At 33.1% G+C, this 19,334-nt stretch overlaps 1 protein-coding gene across 1 annotated transcript; it reads left to right on the plus strand.

Annotated features, from left to right (window-relative positions):
* Positions 1 to 1,653: 1,653 nt before the first annotated feature.
* LOC145322846 (nose resistant to fluoxetine protein 6-like) lies at positions 1,654 to 18,945 on the plus strand. The gene is made up of 15 exons (XM_080165167.1): positions 1,654 to 1,697; positions 2,293 to 2,358; positions 3,315 to 3,342; positions 7,240 to 7,282; positions 7,988 to 8,041; positions 8,407 to 8,506; positions 10,694 to 10,741; positions 13,391 to 13,509; positions 14,006 to 14,227; positions 15,394 to 15,539; positions 15,937 to 16,027; positions 16,166 to 16,684; positions 17,097 to 17,890; positions 18,194 to 18,314; positions 18,689 to 18,945. The coding sequence occupies exons 1-15, from the start codon at positions 1,659 to 1,661 to the stop codon at positions 18,873 to 18,875; spliced, it is 2,577 nt and encodes an 858-aa protein (XP_080021293.1). The 5' UTR covers positions 1,654 to 1,658; the 3' UTR covers positions 18,876 to 18,945.
* Positions 18,946 to 19,334: the final 389 nt, after the last annotated feature.

Below are 19,334 nucleotides of genomic sequence, written 5' to 3' on the forward strand. Positions count from 1 at the left end.
ATATTGCATAAAACTTGAAATAAATAATAGAAAAGAAACAAATGATCTAAATAGCATTTTAAGTGGAATGATATACATATATGGAGCATAAAAGATTGTGTGTGGGATAGGAGGGGTTAAATATCTAAAAAAAATTTAGTGTGGAGGTTAATTCAACTTTGTGGAGTTGGAGTAATATTATCTTTTATTCCCTGGTCCCTGGGCTAAAATTTACTTGGATAAGTATAACATCCCCCCCCCCCCCTCCTACAAAACAAGAAAATATTTTTTCAGCAGTAGGGGAGTGGAATGTCTGAATTTTACTCGATTACTAAGAGCCTTGATCCATGAAGCCATATGCTTTTTGAAAGGTTTCAAAGATATTAGATTTTCAAACACCTAAACCCTCCTCCCCCCCTAATTGTTTTTTGGGTGCCTATGTCCAGGGGCCATATATAAGAATTATCTTTTCCAAGTGATTTTTTTCTAGATTTTGCATACTCTTTCATTTAGGATCATAAAAAGGAAAGGGTAGCGGGTTTAGTCGTATTTTCACAGTAGCTTTTCCCCCTATTTCTAGCACCTGGGGGGCTTTAACCCTTCAGGGACAATTTTCTAACCCTGCGGGGCAATCATTAACATTTACCTAGCCTAAAATAACCTATCAAAAGCTACTGTTAAAATAAGACAAAAACCGCTAATTCGTTTTTCTTTCCATGATCCAATTACTATTATGAACCCTGTAGTGGTCAACTGATCAGTGTCACAGATCAACTATTTCTTCCCTAATTTCCGGACTTGTACAGCAGATAACTCAAAAATTGCAAAACTTATTTTCAGCCACTCCGGTCAAAGGGAAAATCGATATAATCTTTAAACGATTTATACATTATACATTCAAAATTTTAATTTTTTAAATTTAGTTTTTTTTTGGAAGTTTGACGCTTTTTTAGCTAGCAGTAAATATTGAGATAGGATGTAGGAAACTATGTATACAATCGGAAACTCAAATTCAGCTGACAGTGTCACAGTATACAATGAAATAAGCATTGTATAAGCAATGAGAACACAAATATCAAGGAGATAAGTTAAGTACACCAAAGCAGTACAAACGGGTAGATAAATAAATTTAAGCGCAATATTGTTTAATTTAATTTTAATGATAATTTTATTTTAATTTTTGATTATTTATTAAGATCAAGTTAACTACCGAATCTATTAAGTTAATCAGGATGGTTTTAGGCTATTTTATGCTCCTTTCCTTCCACTTTAAAAACTTAGTCATAGATGAAACTATTTGGAAGTGGAAAGGGAGAAAAAGTTAAGGAGGTGGACTGGTTAATTGATTGAAAACAACCTACTTTTGTTTTAAAGAATACTTGTCCATTTTTCAAGGTTGTGTAGTAAGGAATACTTAATCTATGGAAGCTTCACAAAAAATCAGCCATGTGACGTCAAAAATGAGGGATGAGAGGAGAAGTGAAAAGAAAACCCCTAATAAAGAGATGGATAATCCCTCATTATTTTTATGACGTCACATGGCTGATTTTTTTAAAAACTTTGTAAAGCTTCCATAGATTAAGTATTCCTTAATACACAACCTTGAAAAATCTTCTTAAATTTTATCTTTCTTCCTAATTTTTCAATAATCTTCAGTAATTATCAAATTCTTAAACAAAATGAGAAAAAAATTTATTTTCTTAATTGTAAATCTTTTAAGGAAAGCACTTTTGAATAAAAAAATTACATATTTTTTTTAAAATGTGAATGTTGAAATATTTATTTTGTTTTTAACATTTTGGGGTTTTTGCGTTTTGTTTCTGAAATTTTTAAAAATATTCGCTTATTATATTTTTTCATAAGTTTTCTTAAGGTGAATTAATATTTTCTTAATGTTTGCGACTTTTTGTTATTGTCGTGGATCATCGGCATGAAAAAAACAGCCGCAAATTTTGGCTTTATGCCAAAATGTTGGAAGACGAGACTGTTTGTTTAAAGATCTCATTTACCGCTCAATCGATTCATTTCTCCAATTTAGAGAATAGGCTTCTGGATGATTTTAGGTTTTTTTTCTGCCTATTCTCTTTCCCTTCGAATAATACCCCAAAATGTTAGGTGCGGAGCCGCTAGTCACGTACAATAGCATTTTAGATAACTGCACTTTTGCAACAACAAAAAATTGCAAATAATTGGATTTCTAGTACGGGTTCAAAACCGATTAAATACCACTGGATTAGAACCGTTTCTGAGCCATGCTATCCGCGGAAAGCTGTTTATAATACGACGAAATAATTATTAAAAAGTGTCTGGTTCAGTATAAAATGTGCCCTCGCCCAAGGTCAAACAAATTATTTTCCAAGACTAGACGAAAATAGCGAGGTAAGTTTTTTTTTGCAGGGATCTAAAGGGATAAGACAATGGCCGATAAATTGATTTACATCCCCAATAATGATACACAACATTACCCCTTCTGTAGATTAACGTTTGAATACTCAACTTAATTAACCAACTAATCAAAATTTACTAAAGTCCTCAAAGTTTATAAGCCAACGAGTGAAAAAATGTTATTTTAAAACTTTGGGAACTAGTGTATTCAACAGCTTATTGATCCCTCTCTCTCTGTTTTTTTTTGTGTGTGTAGTGTGTAGCTACTCTATACTTACGGTCTGTACGTACATCCATCAATAAACTGATAAAATGCACCTTAAACATTATGAAACACCGAGTGTATAATAGTGGCGTGCACATAAATATGCCAGCCCCCTTGAACTAAAATCTAGGGAAATGTATTACTAACAACTGTAATATCTTTATTGAGAGCCAATAGGCTAGCGAAATAATACCCTTTCAGTGAAGCTTAATGTTGGTATCTAAAGGCGTTTAGGTGGAGAGGGGTAACCAACATATTTAAAATAAAACAAGAGCTGACCTTTTGAAATTGATTGTTCATTTTTTTAGGGGGGGGGGGGGGGTGCTTTTTTTCAGCAGTGGTTTCCTTCGGAATGGTAGAGTTAAACTCCCACAGAATAGTTTTAGACCTTCCTTTTTCCTAAATTGAGCTTCAATGGAACCTAGTAATAGTGTCTAACTTTTTATCTTTGTGACGTAACAAAAATCGAAGGATGAGAGGGGAGGTGGGAAAGGAAACCACTAAAAAAGAGATGGATTTTTGTTACGTCACAAAGATAAAAAGTTAGACACTATTACTAGGTTCGCTTCAATGTAAAGGAGAACTATATCGGTAAGCGGTTAGCAAGATCTTGAGTTACAGACAGACAGACATAATGTTACTTATATACTATAATCATAAAATATTTTCAAAATTCCTTTTTTAGACCTTTGGATTATGGCCATTGTTTACACCATTGCACAGTGGGCCAGCAGGTGTCAAAATACAAAACTTGGGGGTGGAATTTGGTTTCTTGGTATTTATATTTTTTTCTTTATATGACTAAATTACATACATTAGGGCTTTTAAAAATGATATTTTCAAGGTCCAGGTGTATTTCTGAGTGCGTCCAGTGCCTAACAAAGTAAAGTAGGGTCGCATTTTTAAAGGCAATTTTTGACCACTACCAACCCTTCTTCAAACCAAGATTTCTGAGGCTAATGATGGCCGATTTTCGAAAAATCAAGCTTCAGATAAACGTTACAACAATTGTAATCAGATAATAAAAGTAAAACTAGAAATAAATAAATAAAATGGTATTTAAACAATCAATTATATAAAAAATATTCCTAAAATTTTGTTTATTTTTAAGCATAGGTCAACTTTCAAAGCTTGTAGAAAATTTCCACCGGACCCCACCAGTCTGGGATCTTAACTCTCATAAAATTTAGCCCATTTATAGGCCTAGAGAAAAGATTTTAGCTGCAGCCGTTTGCAGCCGTGCATTCTAGAAAGTTTTGAAATTTGCTGGTTGAATTTTGAAAACTACAAATTTTAACGTACGTTAATAATTTGAGTTGCGCATTTTTTTCTTCAAATAAACCTAATATATGTATAAATGTGACAATTTCGTATACTATCTCTCTCTCTCTCTCTCTCTCTCTCTCTCTCTCTCTCTCTCTCTCTCTCTCTCTCTCTCTCTCTCTCTCTCTCTCTCTCTCTCTCTCTCTCTCTCTCTCTCTCTCCTTCTCTCTCTCTCTCCTTCTCTTTCTCTCTCCCTCTCTCTCTCTCCCTCTCTCTCTCTCCCTCTCTCTTTCTTTCTCTTTCTTTCTCTTTCTTTCTCTTTATCTCTCTTTCTCTCTCTTTATCTCTCTCTCTCTCTCCTCACCCTCTCTCTCTCTCTCTCTCTCTCTCACTCTCTCTGTCTCTTTCTCTCTCTCTCTCCTCACCCTCTCTCTCTCTCTCTCTCTCTCTCACTCTCTCTGTCTCTTTCTCTCTCTTTCTTTCTTTCTTTTTCTCTCTCTTTCTTTCTTTCTTTTTCTCTCTCTTGCTCTCTTGCTCTCTCTTTCTCTCTCTCCCTCTCTCTTTCTTTCTCTCTTTCTCTCTCTCTCTCTCTCTATCTCCCTCTCTCTCTCTATCTCCCTCTCTCTCTCTTTCTCTCTCTCTCTTTCTTTCTCCCTCTCTTTCTCTCTCTCTTTCTTTATCTCTCTCTCTCTCTCTCTGCGTATAATTCTCTCTTTCTGTGTGTGTGTGTGTGTATGTGTTTGTTCATAAGTGTTGATGATGCTACTTAAAACTAACCCTCCTCCCTTACATATTGAATCCCTTAATTTATCCCCCTTCCCCATAATATAAAAGCATGGACGTCCTTGTATTATGTCATGAAATAGTGCGGAAATAACTAATTTTATGATAACAAGAATGACAACATCCATAAAGCGAAGCTCTCTGAAATGGTTAGACAAACGAATATTACCATTTGTAAAGCTTTATATTAAAAACCCGTCGTATTAGCATAAATGATAGCGTGCCTGTGTGTTCGATTCTTGTTACACCATGTTATACTAATGAAGTTAAAATTTTACCTTCTGCTGCTATGTCTGATACATGACACTAATAGTGAGAGTAGGGCAAATGCCTTGGCCCATAAATAGGCGCAACTTAGTTCAATGCATAGTTGGAACTTTCAGACAAAGTTGGTGTATTCATACTAGGTATAGTTGGAATGTGTTGCTGTTTGTTTGGCATCATTACTTAAATGTTTTTTAAGCAAACCCAGGGAGGAAGGGACCATTAAACCATAAAAATCACTGGTACCCAAAGTTTTATAACCCCGTAATATTATTTGTTAGCTCAAAAACATTCATTGAATATTGTTACTTGGTCCCAAATTTCTTATCAATAATGTTATTCGACCTGGTTAAATTTGTCAGGGATCTTAATGGATAAGACAAACAAGATTAACATTTCTGTAGATTAAAATTACCTATAGAACTCAAATTTAATAAAGGCACCCAAAGTTTTAAATCCAGCGAATAAATAAGTTTAAAACTTTTGGTATTTGTGTATTTGTCATTCCTATCCCCCCCCCCTTCCCCCGAACTTTGTTAATTTATTATCATTATTAATATACCATCCATTGTCCTATCCTCTATGACCCCTGGATAAAATAAATTAATAATATAAGTTGTGGAGATATTTATATTGATTATTATGGATTTTGTCATTCTTGTAATTAATGTTCCTCAGTCTAGTTTTTTCAAACTGTGTATTCCCCCCCCCCCCCCCAGTTAAAAATGTTTGCACGCACTTGAACAAGAATGAAAAACATGCATCTTTATAAAGTAAAAACGCATTGAATACTAAGATTCTTAGATAGTACCTTACTGTTGGAATTATTATGAAAAGTTTGAAATCGATAGGACAATTATAACTTGTCTAAATTATTAAAAAGAGCTATACGTTTTGAACGGACAAACGGATAGAACAACCAGAATTATAGAAAAGCTTAGGCTTTAACAATTATTACTTATGCATAGCTATACTACTATTCAAAGATCAAAAGGGATAAGACAATAGCCAATAATTTGATGTACATCCCATGATGAGACACAAAATTACCCCTTCTGTAGATTACAATTATTGGTTGAAACGTTTGTACACTCAACTTTCAAACTCAACAATGAAAATTTAAGTCCCAAAAGTTGTCAAGTCAACGAATAAGAAAAAGTTATTATAAGACTTTGGGGACTAAAGTTATAAACAGCCCAATGTCTCCTCCCTCCCAAACTACTATAATGCTTTTTCCAGAGAGAGAGGGGACAATGTGTTTATTACACAAGTCTCCAAAGTTTTATAAAAATGTTTTCTTATTCCTTTGCTTTTCAACTGTATGGGGCTTTAGTTAATGTTGATTAGTTGTTTCTTTGAGTTGAGTGTTCAAACGTTTCAACCAATAATTGTGAAATGAAGTTCTGTAGGTTAAAAAAAAAACGCGAAAAATACATGAAGGAGGGGTCAGAGGTGAATTGTACATAAAAGCAAAGTTGCTTAAAATTAAAAAATATTAAATTGTTCTTTTGGTGTTGAAACTGTCAGACAAAGTTTAAAAGTGACTTATTGAAAAATCTGCGAAAAATACACCTAAACCACATAAAGGAGGGGTCAGAGGTGAATTGTACATAAAAGCAAAGTTGCTTAAAATTAAAAAATGTGAAATTGTTCTTTTGGTTTTGAAACTGTCAGACAAAGTTTAAAAGTGACTTATTGAAAAATCCGCGAAAAATTCACAAAAACCACATGAAGGAGGGGTCAGAGGTTAATTGTACATAAAAGCAAAGTTGCTTAAAATTAAAAAATATGAAATTGCTCTTTTGGTTTTGAAACTGTCAGACAAAGTTTAAAAGTGACTTATTGAAAAATCCGCGAAAAATTCACAAAAACCACATAAAGGAGGGGTCAGAGGTTAATTGTACATAAAAGCAAAGTTGCTTAAAATTTGAAATTATAAACATTGTCTTTTCTTGATAAAACTGTAAAATGAAGTTTAGTAGTAATTTTTTTAAAAATCCGCGAAAAATTCACAAAAACCACATGAAGGAGTTGTCAGAGGTTAATTGTACATAAAAGCAAAGTTGCTTAAAATTTAAAAATATGAAATTGTTCTTTTGATGTTGAAACTGTAAAATGAAGTTTAGTACTAATTAAAAAAAAAATCCGCGAAAATTCCCCCAAAACTGAGTATACACAAATAAGCAAACTTTTAGTTTTTGCATAGATAGACATTTCATATTTTACAATTTTTTCTGTAAAACCAATAGTTTTCGAGTTATTGAATTTTGAACCGTTTTGGGCCATTCTGGCCCACTGTGCATTGATGGGAGTAGCGCCACAATGTAAATCTGCAAGTATTAGGTATATTTTATTCAATAATCTAAAGGGATAAGACAATGACAGATTTATTGATGTACATTCCCAGTGATAATTCATACAATTACTCCTTCTGTAGATTAAAAATAATGGTTGAAACATTTGAACAATCACATTTAGGATCGAGCCAACCAATCAAAATTCAATGTTGATAAGCTAACGAATAAGAAAACGTTATTATAAAACTTTGGACACTAGTGCAATAAGCAGCCCATTGTCCCATCTCTTTCTGTATTTTATTAGTACCCAGTTAAACGTTGTTATAAAAATGTAAATCTGCAAGTATTAGGTAATGGTTATTTCTTGTATGGTATATATAAACAGATTTCCGTGGATATTAAAATGAAAATTTTATGATTTTCATTTTATTCGTGGAAAATTGTCTGTGGTACGATGCTATTACATAATTTTTCAGTGTAGTTGAGAACCGGCTCTAATCCAGCGGATATTAATCGGTTTCGAAGCTATACTGGAAATTATATCAATATCCTGTTAAACTTTGTTGTCATTATTGCCTGCTTTTTCCCCACAGTTGAAATCTGCAAGTATAAAATGTATTCTATTAGTATCATATATTAATTTTTAATTTTGTCATTTACATGAAAGAGGGAAAAATATAACCCCTTCAACTTTAAGTGAAAGAAATCACCTTATTATTATCATTTATGTAACATTATTTTATTTTTATAGATTTGCGAATCAGGTTTTAGACGAATTTGCTGAAGCTATGGTTCAGGCTCAAAGGTAAGATTATGCTCATGTCAGGGAGCGGGAGAAGAATAAAGAATAATCCCCCCCCCCCCTTATCTTTTAGGGTTAAGTTATTTGTGTGAAAGTTATGAATTGTATGTTAGCTGTTAAGAATAAGCATTCCCATTATATAGTGGATACAATTAAAGTTATTATAATCAATATATTATTACTTGGATGTTGCATCAGATAAAGTGATGCCCCATCCCCTCACCTACTGTATGAACGAACTGGCCAATAAATTAAATTCTAAATTTTCCCCTGTCAATATATCCACAATCACATATCTATTGTTATTATTCTATTTTAGTTTTAGTTTCAAAGCTGGGCCAGCCATGCTGATGATTATTCTATTTTAGTTTTAGTTTCAAAGCTGGGCCAGCCATGCTGATGATTGATGCTACAGGAAGGTTACCTATGGAGGGGATGCTCTCAGATTACTACCCCATTGTTGGCCAGGTATAATCTTATAACAGGATGTCTGTATCTGTCTGTACCAAAGGATCTTATTAACCGTTGAACCTTCTACCCTTACAATGTAGCTTCTTATAGTCCTGGGAAGGTTTATAACTATAGGCCTCTAGGGGCATAGTGGTTAGTATGTAGATAAATAGATAGATGCTTTCCCTTAAAGTGCCTTTCGAGCATAAAACTCTCCCTCCTAAACCTGCGGGAGCCTAATTCTACTCAGTACCGAAAATAACCTTTTATGTAGACAGAATAGGTGAACTCAAAATGGTGACAAATACAGTTGTAGAAATATGGATCTTAAGGGATAAGACAATGAACGATAAATAGATATCCATCCCCATTCCCCAATGATGAAAAACAAAATTAGTCCTTCTCAATATCATAATCATTGGTCGAAAAGTTTGGACCATAATAGTAATGAACCAACAAATTATTATTTAATAAAAGTACCCAAAGGTTTTTAGCAGTAATGGTCTTCTTTACAATTTAAATTTTTTTGGGAGTTTTCCTGAAGAAAATTCCATTTAAAGCATGATTACGTAAGTATAAGTCTGTACAGAGATAAAAAGAAGTTTATTATAAACGATTCATTTTTATGTTATTAGCTGTAATCTTTTGAGATAAGTAAAAGAACGTGTCCAAACTTTTGTGATTTAAAAAAAATAGCTAGTCCGAGTTTTTAGTAAGTAGTAGATGTAAATGATCCATAAAATTTAGATAAGCAATCTGTTTTTTTCTGTAGACCTCTTATTTTTGAAGTTTTAAAAAAAGTTTGTTTTAAGGTACTAAAACGCAACAAAAAAGAAGAAAATTGCTAATGCCATTATGAACAAAAATAGTAAGATCTTAAATTTGACACCTTACTTTTTGAATTCTGTTAAGTAATTATTGAAAAAATCTATTTTGTTGAAGCCCGGTGAATCAAAACTTTGAACTTTGGGAGCTCGTCACGAATGGGTTAAAAAAATCACAAAAGTTAGGACACGTTCTTTGAAGAAAACTGAATCACGAATGTATTTTCATTAGATTAGATGCAAAGCTACTCTATAATTCACTTTATCGGACCGTCCTTCTGTCCGTAACTTTATGGGGGAAATGTGATTTTCTCGGGCGGCTATTTAGGATAGACGGCTGTTTTTTTTGTGAATATTCCCTATTCTAATGAACATCCAGTATCTAATTTACTTTGTCCGTCGTTCTGTCAGTCATAATACAAATGAAATATTTAAAAAAGTACAAAAATACGTAAGAAACTTTCATGATAAAAGGTTTCGTGATTTTTTCTCCAGATAATCTGTTTCTGATTTTAACAAATGCTCTTTAGATCTCCTCTCCGTACTAGCATACTTAGTACTTACGGCTGTTGTCATCCTTTTTTTTCTCGTGTTCTTCAATAAAGGATGCGTGATTTTTTAAAAATGAATTGTTGTTTATAAATAGCTTAGCTGGTAAACAAACTTTTTTTTTTGGATTAAAAAAGAACGTTAATATTGTTATAGAAAGTTCTTTGATAGAAATGTATTTTTTTTTAAATATTGTAAAGCAATATAAAATTATTTGCATCTATTTGGAAAAAGTTGTTGCTTGTGTGTTATTCTGATGAATGAGTACTTCGTGAGTAGAGAGAAACTTTATTGAGACTGTAGTCTTAACAACCTTTTAGTACAGACTGCTGGACAGAAGCTTCCAAGTTAAAGAGTAGTGACGCTTCAAAAATTTTAGCATTTTTATTCTATGGATTTTAAGGATTTAGACAATTGAAAATCAATTAAAATAAATTAAATAAAATTAGGGTTCCACGACAAACGCAGGAGTCCCAAACGTCGGAGTGGACAAACGCAGGAGTGTTAAAATATTAATTTAAGTAAGTATTTCTATACAGGTTAGGTTAGGTTAAGATATGAAGATACAAATATGCCCCCCGCAGGGGTTAGGCATTTAAAAAACCTAAAAAAAAATTTAAAATAGGTTAGGTTAGGCTAAGGGTCCACTCCTGCGTTTGTCCACTCCGACGTTTGGGACTCCTGCGTTTGTCGTAGGACCAAAATTAGTTTAGACACTGAGGGTTTGTACAACTCGATTAAGATGTAATAAGTTTATAAGCCAACAAATAAGAGATCGTGTTTGTAAAACTTTGAGGATAATGAGGATAATGATGATTTTTCCTTTTTTTAGGATGCTTGTGGAATATTAGCTGCACTTCTTCCGATTATAGACTGTACGGTAAGAAAGATTGATTTTTGTTTTGGTGTATTTTTTTTGACGAAGCTACTCTATGATTCGAAATGTCCGTCCGTCTGTTATAGACAAAGTGGGGGAAACGTAATTTTCTCGGTTCCTATGACAGATAGAAGGCTGAAACTTTTTGACAACATTCATATCACTAATAAGCATAATTAACTTAAACACATCCATGGCGGTCGGACTGCTTTTTAGCAGGTTATAGGCTATTTTTATATTTTTCAACATAACTTTGGTGTTTATGGTCCGATTTTCAAAAAAATTTAGTTAATGATATTTAGATTAAATTTCCCGTCGTTTAATGAAACATCCACGGTGGTTGGACTTGTACGTATTTTTCACGATTTTTGTGCTTCGCCCCTTATGGATGTTGTCATCCTTGTTTTCTACTACCATGCTGGCAATAGCGTGTCTTCCTAAGGTACCCTTGCTTCGTACAAACTTAATTATAGAGTAGTCTCACACATGATTCATATGTCTTTATTTACGAAGTAAAATAAAACAGCACAAAGAACTTTTGAAAAAGAAAAACAAAATTAGTCAAAAATAAAACATAGGTATTGTTTAAATTCAAAAAGAATATACCAAAACATCTATTTTCTTTTAATCTAAAGACTTCAATATTCACGAAACCTTGTCGAAAAATAGTTGCATTTTCATAGAATTAAAAAAAATGTATATGATACAATAAAGCTCTACTAATATAAAAAATGTGTGTTTGCTTTTTAAAATATTTTTATCAATATAAAAAATATATTTATTAAAAGAATTGATTTAAATTATTCTCTTTCAGTATTCACCAAGCTTTGGACACACAGTCTTTTATACAATAGATTTATAGTATAGATGTACAAACAGACAACTACAGCCATAACTTTTTCAAGGACCTAAAACTCTGCAGACGAGAAATATTTTCATTAAACTTTCCTTTCTAAATTCAGCTGTTTAAAGCTTTCTCTTGCTTTTTGAAAAACAAAGGGACAATTTTTGTTAAAAATTGTCATTTTTGTCCAAACTCGTGTAGAGTATTTCAAACTAAGATTATCAATTTCTCATAATTAGGCTCCTGACTATAATTTTATATTTATAGTTATCTTTTCCGATTAATATTGCTGTATATACTAACCTAGTTATTTGTGTTAAAAAAAGTATTTTCTATATTGGTATAAATACTTTCTTGCAAACCACGATTATTAAATTTCAGTGACATCTAGTGATAAATATAGAACTAATATCTTTCAGATGTTATAAAAATTAGTTCTTGCCTGAATTTATAATGTTTTCATTGATTTTTCTATAAAGGGTTGAGCTCTCCTCAAGAGGTTGGCAAATTGACTGTGTCCTTATTTTCAATAATTGGGTTATCCGCATTTTTTAAGATCAATAGATAATTTTCAAATATTTTTAAACAAATGAACACTGTTTAGACAATGAAAAAACGAATTTAACTAGGAATTGCAAAAAAACATTATAGCTCATACATAGACCTCTAAGTAAAGTGGTAAAGGGGTGTTTTCCCCTTTAGACTTTGAAACATCTTTTTTTTACCCCCAAAGTTTTTTAAAAATACGTTAGATTACCCCCTTGAACATATGCGACCCCTCATTCAAAGTAAAAAGCTTGGGCGTCCTTGAGTTCACATTAGTTTACAATTTGCTTTCTGTTCTTTTGCCAGCACCTGGCTGTATTTACATTATTGAAAGATTCAGCTGATATTAAAGACCCAACCCAAAGACGGTACAAGAGAAAGGGAAAGGGTTACACAGCTATTTATCACTCTATATATAATACTTTAATTTTTATACCAATAAATTTGCTTAGGGAGGGTTAAAAAAATTTTCCAAACATGCCTGATAGTGAAATAACAAAAGCACCTATCACACCACTGCACAGTATCTTCCACAAACTGATTTTCAATTACACCACAGGACAAAGCACATCTCTCACAAACAATGCTGCCCACATCGCATCTCACAAAGCACTTTTTTACTGCACAATTTTCCTGTTCACAAATTTTTGATTGTTTGCAAACAAACTCACATTGTCCAATACACCTACTATAGACATTAAGATACAATTTAAGTTAATTAATTTTGACATCTGTGATTGGATTGAAAATTATCTGCGCTCTGATTGGAGAAGCTTAAGTGTCGCACATCATTCAACCAATTAGAGCTCAGGTAGTTTTCAATCCACCTATCCTATTGGTCAAAATTTATGAACTTGAATTGTATTTCCGCTTTTAGATAAAGAATTATACAAAAAACGAATTTTATAAAAAAAATCCTTAAAATTTGATGCAGATTTCAAATCTCCCTCTAACATTAAAATTCCTTCCCCTTTATATATTCTAATAGACATACCTATATGAATCGAAATATTATTACTTGGATGTTGCACCAAATTTGCATGTACTCTGATAAAGTGATGCTTGTAGTTAGCTAGAATGTCCAATATAGTATGTACAAAAATCTCTATTGATTATCTTTACATAGATGTTATGTATGTACCTATCTCCATATAGCTTGACCTACCTTTATATAGAATCTATGAATTGGAGAGGTAGGTATTCCCATTTACACATAATATTGTCTTTCTATAGATAAAAAATCCATTTTTTTATGTTTTTAGAATCCTGCATTTCAAAACTTTGAGATTAAGTTGCCTATAGGCTATAGCTTTAATCCTGGCAACAGTATTGCCTGCCAGAATGCCAATGGAAAACATTGTGTGGCCATCTATTTGCCCATGTAAGTATTGTAGACCCTGGTAGACTATGTATCGGCACATTACCTTATTTATTTATATAGGACATTCTTAAATCAAGGAAACCTGTCACAATATTGTAGTAAATTTAATAATTCAAATTGCTAAATGACTTACTTTTAAACCTTTGAAAAGGCTTATATCATTTATCTTTACTACAATGTCAAAACTTTTCTTGATGCTTTCTCATCATTTGTAAGGCCCAAGGATCTCCAAAACAAATACCTCTTTAAAGTTAATATTTTTGACCGCCACAATTTAAAAAAAAATTGGCATTTCAATGATTTTCAGTTATTCTATGCAGAATTGGATATCTATCTGCCAAAGCAGGAACCAGGAGTGCCTGCCTACAAGAAATTTTGATATCTTCATTAATTTAATTGAATTTATCGATTTATTTGGATACAAGCATTAATTAAATTCATACAAGATAAATCTAGTTTATCACTGTTTTATTATCATAATTTAACTCATTTTAAGGTCCCCTGGAAAATCCAATAAGTTTAAGGAAATGTTTGAGTTACCAGCAGGAGGAAATCCACATTCAGCCATAGAAATGCTAAATATGCTAAAACAGAAAAAAAGCTTCCTCATCCCAAATTTTAAAAATCTACATGAAAATTTCAACATTGCAAATCAGATGTTTGAATCTGCTGGAGGAAAATTGGCGCTGGAATATTTGATGAAAAATCCAGTTGTAAGGTAGATTTTTTAGATCAATTACAATTTTCGGATCTACTGCAGTTCACGGTAAAATATTGCTGGTAACGAATATTGCTAAAAATCTATGAATTTAAAAGGCTGCTAGCTGCCAAACGGCTAAACGTAAATATCATGCCTGAACACTGTTTTAAGCGGCCTACAAATAATCTGGAATAGCCATAAATCAATAATGCATAATTATCTCGCAGTGCAGAGAAATGCGCGAAAAAGGCCTATTTTACGCGCTTTTTCTTCAGTGAAGCTTTCCCTGTGCATCATTGGATCTGGGCTATTCCAGATTATTTTTAGGCCTTCTTATACCGCTTAAAATAGTGTGCGGGAATGATCTGTACGTTCAGCCGTTTGGCAGCTAGCAGCCTTTAATATTCATAGATTTTCAGCAATATTCGTTACCAGCAATATTTTACCGTGAACTGCAGTAGATCCCAATTGTCTAAACACTGATTAAATAGGATTAATTTATTCTCCATTGTCTTATCCCTTAGGATCCCTACATCAATCTGTTATCATGTGTAATATTCTTTTTGTAGCGTTGACAGACGTTCAGACTTCCTGTTAATTATAGAATAGAAATGCTAATCTTACCACAGACAAACCAATTCTTTGATTGCAATCACTTTATTTATTACTTATAAGCAAGTTATAATTATGTATTGTATTTAATCAAACAGATAGCAATGAATAATTATATGTTATACCTATAGATTATAACCGGCCTATATAATCTAAACTCAAGTACTAAGATTAATAGATTATAACCTATATAATCTATACCCCAAGTAATGAGATTAATGAGCCTTATCCGAAGGCTACTGACGAGGATTTACCTACAAGTCAGCAGCAATAACCCCTCAGCGAACTTCTAGTTCAAGCAGAGGAAAGAGACCTTGCCAGTAGCAAGATCAAACCAAAACTGACTGTTTTAAACAGCTTCAAAAGATAGGTGTGCACTCTAGAAGCTGAGTCTAGCTCTAACTAGCATTATGAATCTAAACATCAATGCTGACTAATATATTTAATGGAGTATAGCTCCCCTTGAACCCATATACTACATTTTCATTTCCTGCTTAGTGCTTTTTTGTATTATTAATAAATTTCAAAATAATTGCTACTAGTATTTGAACAATTTTACTTAAACAATTCAGGAGTATATTATCAGAGAACAGTGAACTAATATCCAGCCTGCAAAATCTTAACCTGCTCCATGGAATGGCAAATTCAACAGGAAGAATGGGAGCCTCTGAAACCACAACTATTAATCCTATCATTGAAATTGTAGTTGAACAAATAGGTAATCATTGTTTCAGGAATATTTACCCCCTCTCATAATTATTTATTGTGATCAATTCAAGATTTGAAAAAAGCCTTGTTGAGCAAAAAAACCCCTCCTTATTTTAAATTTACTGAAAATAAAGAAGGGTAGTTTATAATCTATTAGTTTTTATCCTTCAACAGGTTAAATTACATTAGGTTAGGGCTTTTGTAGTGATTAATCACATGGAAGAAAGCTTCCTCATCCATTATTTTTATTTTTTTTTTAAAATAAGGAATGGGGAGGGGGGGGGGAAAGGAGGTCAGTGCTTGATAGGCACTTACAGGAATATCCCTGATTGATTCAAGTCCTAAAGTAAAATCCAATCCTGCAGGGCTTTCCAGAAACTTAACCAATCTAACCTAGAATATTTTAGTAAAATTGTTTATAACAATCTGGGCTGGAGCACAGCAACCTCTAGGATTTGGGCAGTGTGTTCCAGTTGAGTGTGTGTACAGTGATATTGGGTAAGACAAACTGTTCATATAAATAAAAAATTGGAAGTCAGTGTAAATTGCAGTCTTTCTGACTATCACTGTCTGTTTTTTTTATATTCTATTTTAGAAGTTTAGTAAATTAAAATCAAAAGATGTATGTTATTTCAGGTCAAATCTGAACACATTTTTTGCTACACCAGCCTTCAACACCTTTGATGCTGATCCATATGTAACAAATGACAGATACTTCTGTGTGGACAATAATATTGAATTTGACTGGAATAGCTTGGATACCTTTATTTCAGTGGTCTTTATTGGTCTGGCCTTTTTCTTAGTTCTAGGAACATTCATAGATGTTTTACAACAGATTTTTAATGATCCAAATCAAAACAATAAAAACAAGAGCATTGGCCTGCAAGTAATTCTAAGCTTTTCCATGTACACAAATTTCAAGAAGATCATATCAACCAGAGAAGGTGGTGGTGACACACTGTCCTGTCTCCATGGAATGAGATTTCTCAGCATGTCTTGGGTGTTACTAGGGCACTCCTTTATTTTTGCTTTAGGCTCTCTTTTTATGAACAATGGTTCAACTTTTCAATTGAAAGCTTTTACTGGTGAATTTGGACTAGCTTTCCAGGCAGTTGTTGAAGCAACCCCATCCGTAGATTCATTCTTCTTATTTAGGTAAACTATTTTCTTGATAACTCTTGTGTTCTATGCCATATTTTATTGCTATGTAAAGATAATCATTATCACCTGAAAATATTTTAAATCTATAATACAAAGTAGAACGATGTCTGTCTGTCTGTTTGTTTGTAGTGAAGGATCTCGCTAACCGCTGAACCGATCGGGTTCTCCTTAACAGGGTAGCTTCTCATAGGTCCCGGGAAGGTTTATAACTATTTTCTTGGGAGGTGGGACACCCCCAACCCCCCCAAAAATGAAAAATCCCCCCCCCAAAAAATTTTTAAAATTTTTTTTTTAACTAAAATTAAAAATGAGGGGGGGGGGGGGCACCTAGGGGCGTAGCCGCTAGTACTTACATAAAGTATAGCTAAAAATAATGTAATATATCTTATATTTCTTTTCAATTTAGTGGACTGCTTGTTTCCTACTTACTGCTGAAAGATCTGGACAAAAGCAAAGGAAGATTTAGACTTGTCATGTTTTATGTTCATAGATACATAAGGCTTACAATTCCACTGGCATTCATCACTGCATTCTACATTTTAGTTCTACCTGTTGTTGCTAGGCTGTTAGGTACTCAGCGGTCAATAGCAATTGCCCTATCGCAAAAGGAAGCATGTACACAATGGGGCTGGGCTAATCTTGTTTATCTTAATAATTTCTACAAACATGGCAATGATTGTATTGGGGTTACATGGTATACATGTGATGATATGATTTTCTTTTGGATTTCACCATTGATCATCTACCCCATGTGGTCTAATAGCTCCAAAGGAGCCTGTACCTGGTGGTTTCTCTGGCTTATTGGAGCTACCTTTCCATCAATATATGAAACATGGACATTCAGACTGGGAATAGATGGAAACCCCTTGCCAGGTCTCTCTGATAATACCTTCTTACAAGGATACGGTGCACTACCTGACTTCTATCGCCAACCATGGACAAGATTTCAACCCTATCTAATTGGCCTTCTCCTAGGATATCTACTACACAAGACTAAAGGAAAACAATTTCAAATGAGTAAAACAATAAATGCAATTGGCTGGCAGGCTGCATTCCTTTGTGGATTTGCTGTGGTGTATGGACCTGCCTCTCAGTATGACAAGTATCCCCTGTCTAACCTGGAGTATACCTTGTACAATGGGTTCCAGAGAGTTTCTTGGAGTTTTGCCCTCTCCTGGGTTATTTTTTCATGTACAAGAGGTAATTTATATTTTTGACAAATTTATAAATACTGAGTGTGTGTGAAGGAACAGTTTTTACATGTTCAAGCACATTTGGTCATGACATGCTGTCTCAAGGGGGCTTGTATTTATTTCCTCAATCTTGCTCAAGTATCTTAATTTAATTCACTGCCATAATGAATGATGCTCTCATTATACTTTAGAGAAGATTGATTTGTAACTTTGTATTAGCACTGAGTTACGACCCTCCTGATAATAATAATAATACACTAATTGCAATTTACCAACTGTTGTTTTTATCTAAAAATTTTATTATATTCAGGATATGGAGGTATGATCAATGACCTGTTGTCCTGGAAGTTCTTCCTTCCCTTGTCCAGAATATCCTTCATGACCTATCTCATCCACACCTTCTTTATCTTTATCGTTAATGGTTACTTCAGGTATGGTACAGGGAAACAGCTCTGCAATAAAGGGGAGTAATGATAAAAGCATAAAACAAATTTATCTGATCTATAATCTAAGATTCTGTTTTTTCAGATTATATAGCTAGCGGAAGATTTTTTTGCCTTTAATTTTGCACCTTCAACAAGCATTTGACTATTTTTTGCTCAGATCATTTGATCTCGTTACACTTACACTAGGACACTTACTACAACAAGATTTTCAATTTAGATTTAAACTTTTCAATAAAGCAAAATATAAAGAAGGAATAAATGTACAGTTAATAGATTTCTTATCAAAATTTAAACATTTTTTAAAGGGTGATTAATCTCTTTTTCTTGATCTGAATAACTTTAAGCAAAAACTATTTTAGTACATTTGCTGTAAATGCAAGCTTGACCCTGATGGTTGGACTCTACCTGTCTCATCTGATCTGCTCAATGGCATTAGCTGTACTACTCACATTGGCGTTTGAGAGCCCATTCATCAGATTAGAGAAGTTACTGATTGGAGCAATGCTAAGACCAGCTAGCAATGAAGAAAAGATGAAACCAGTCTAGAACATTTTTTTTTGTAAATTTGTTCAATTTTCATAACTTGGTTTAACATAAATAAAGTATTTTTTACCTATTCCTGATGGTATTTTTGTAAACAAAACTGTTTTGTAATTTGTTTTCAAAATGTTTCACGTTTCCTATTGAAGATTGCAAGAACAATCTAGCATTTACTCTAAAACTTACTTTCACCTTTCAATAGAAGGCTATTTTTCTTTTGGATGTGTTCACCCTTTATGTAGTAGCATAGCTTCTCTATAGTTTGAAATGTCCATTAGGAACAGTTTGAGCAAAGTGTGAATTTCTCAGCTGCTATAAACGATAATCGGAAGAATTCTTTTGTAAGATTTTCTATACCTATGAGCATCTGTTGTTATATGATTTACTTATCAGCTTGTTGAAATCGTTGTGAATATTCATATGTCCACTGAGTATCTATACAATACAACATGTCAGGTCTGTCTG

Source organism: Acartia tonsa, chromosome 6 (assembly GCF_053477335.1).
Source record: "Acartia tonsa isolate MP-2025a chromosome 6, ASM5347733v1, whole genome shotgun sequence".
NCBI lineage: Eukaryota > Metazoa > Arthropoda > Copepoda > Calanoida > Acartiidae > Acartia > Acartia tonsa.

Bases quoted from the DNA above. Each gene is read 5' to 3' on its own strand.
- LOC145322846 (XM_080165167.1), top strand. From the start codon at position 1,659: ATGAGAAAAAAATTTATTTTCTTAATTGTAAATCTTTTA. The intron at 1,698-2,292 runs AGGAAAGCACTT...AGTGTCTGGTTC, and splicing joins TCTTAATTGTAAATCTTTTA to AGTATAAAATGTGCCCTCGC. The intron at 16,685-17,096 runs GTAAACTATTTT...TTTTCAATTTAG, and splicing joins GATTCATTCTTCTTATTTAG to TGGACTGCTTGTTTCCTACT.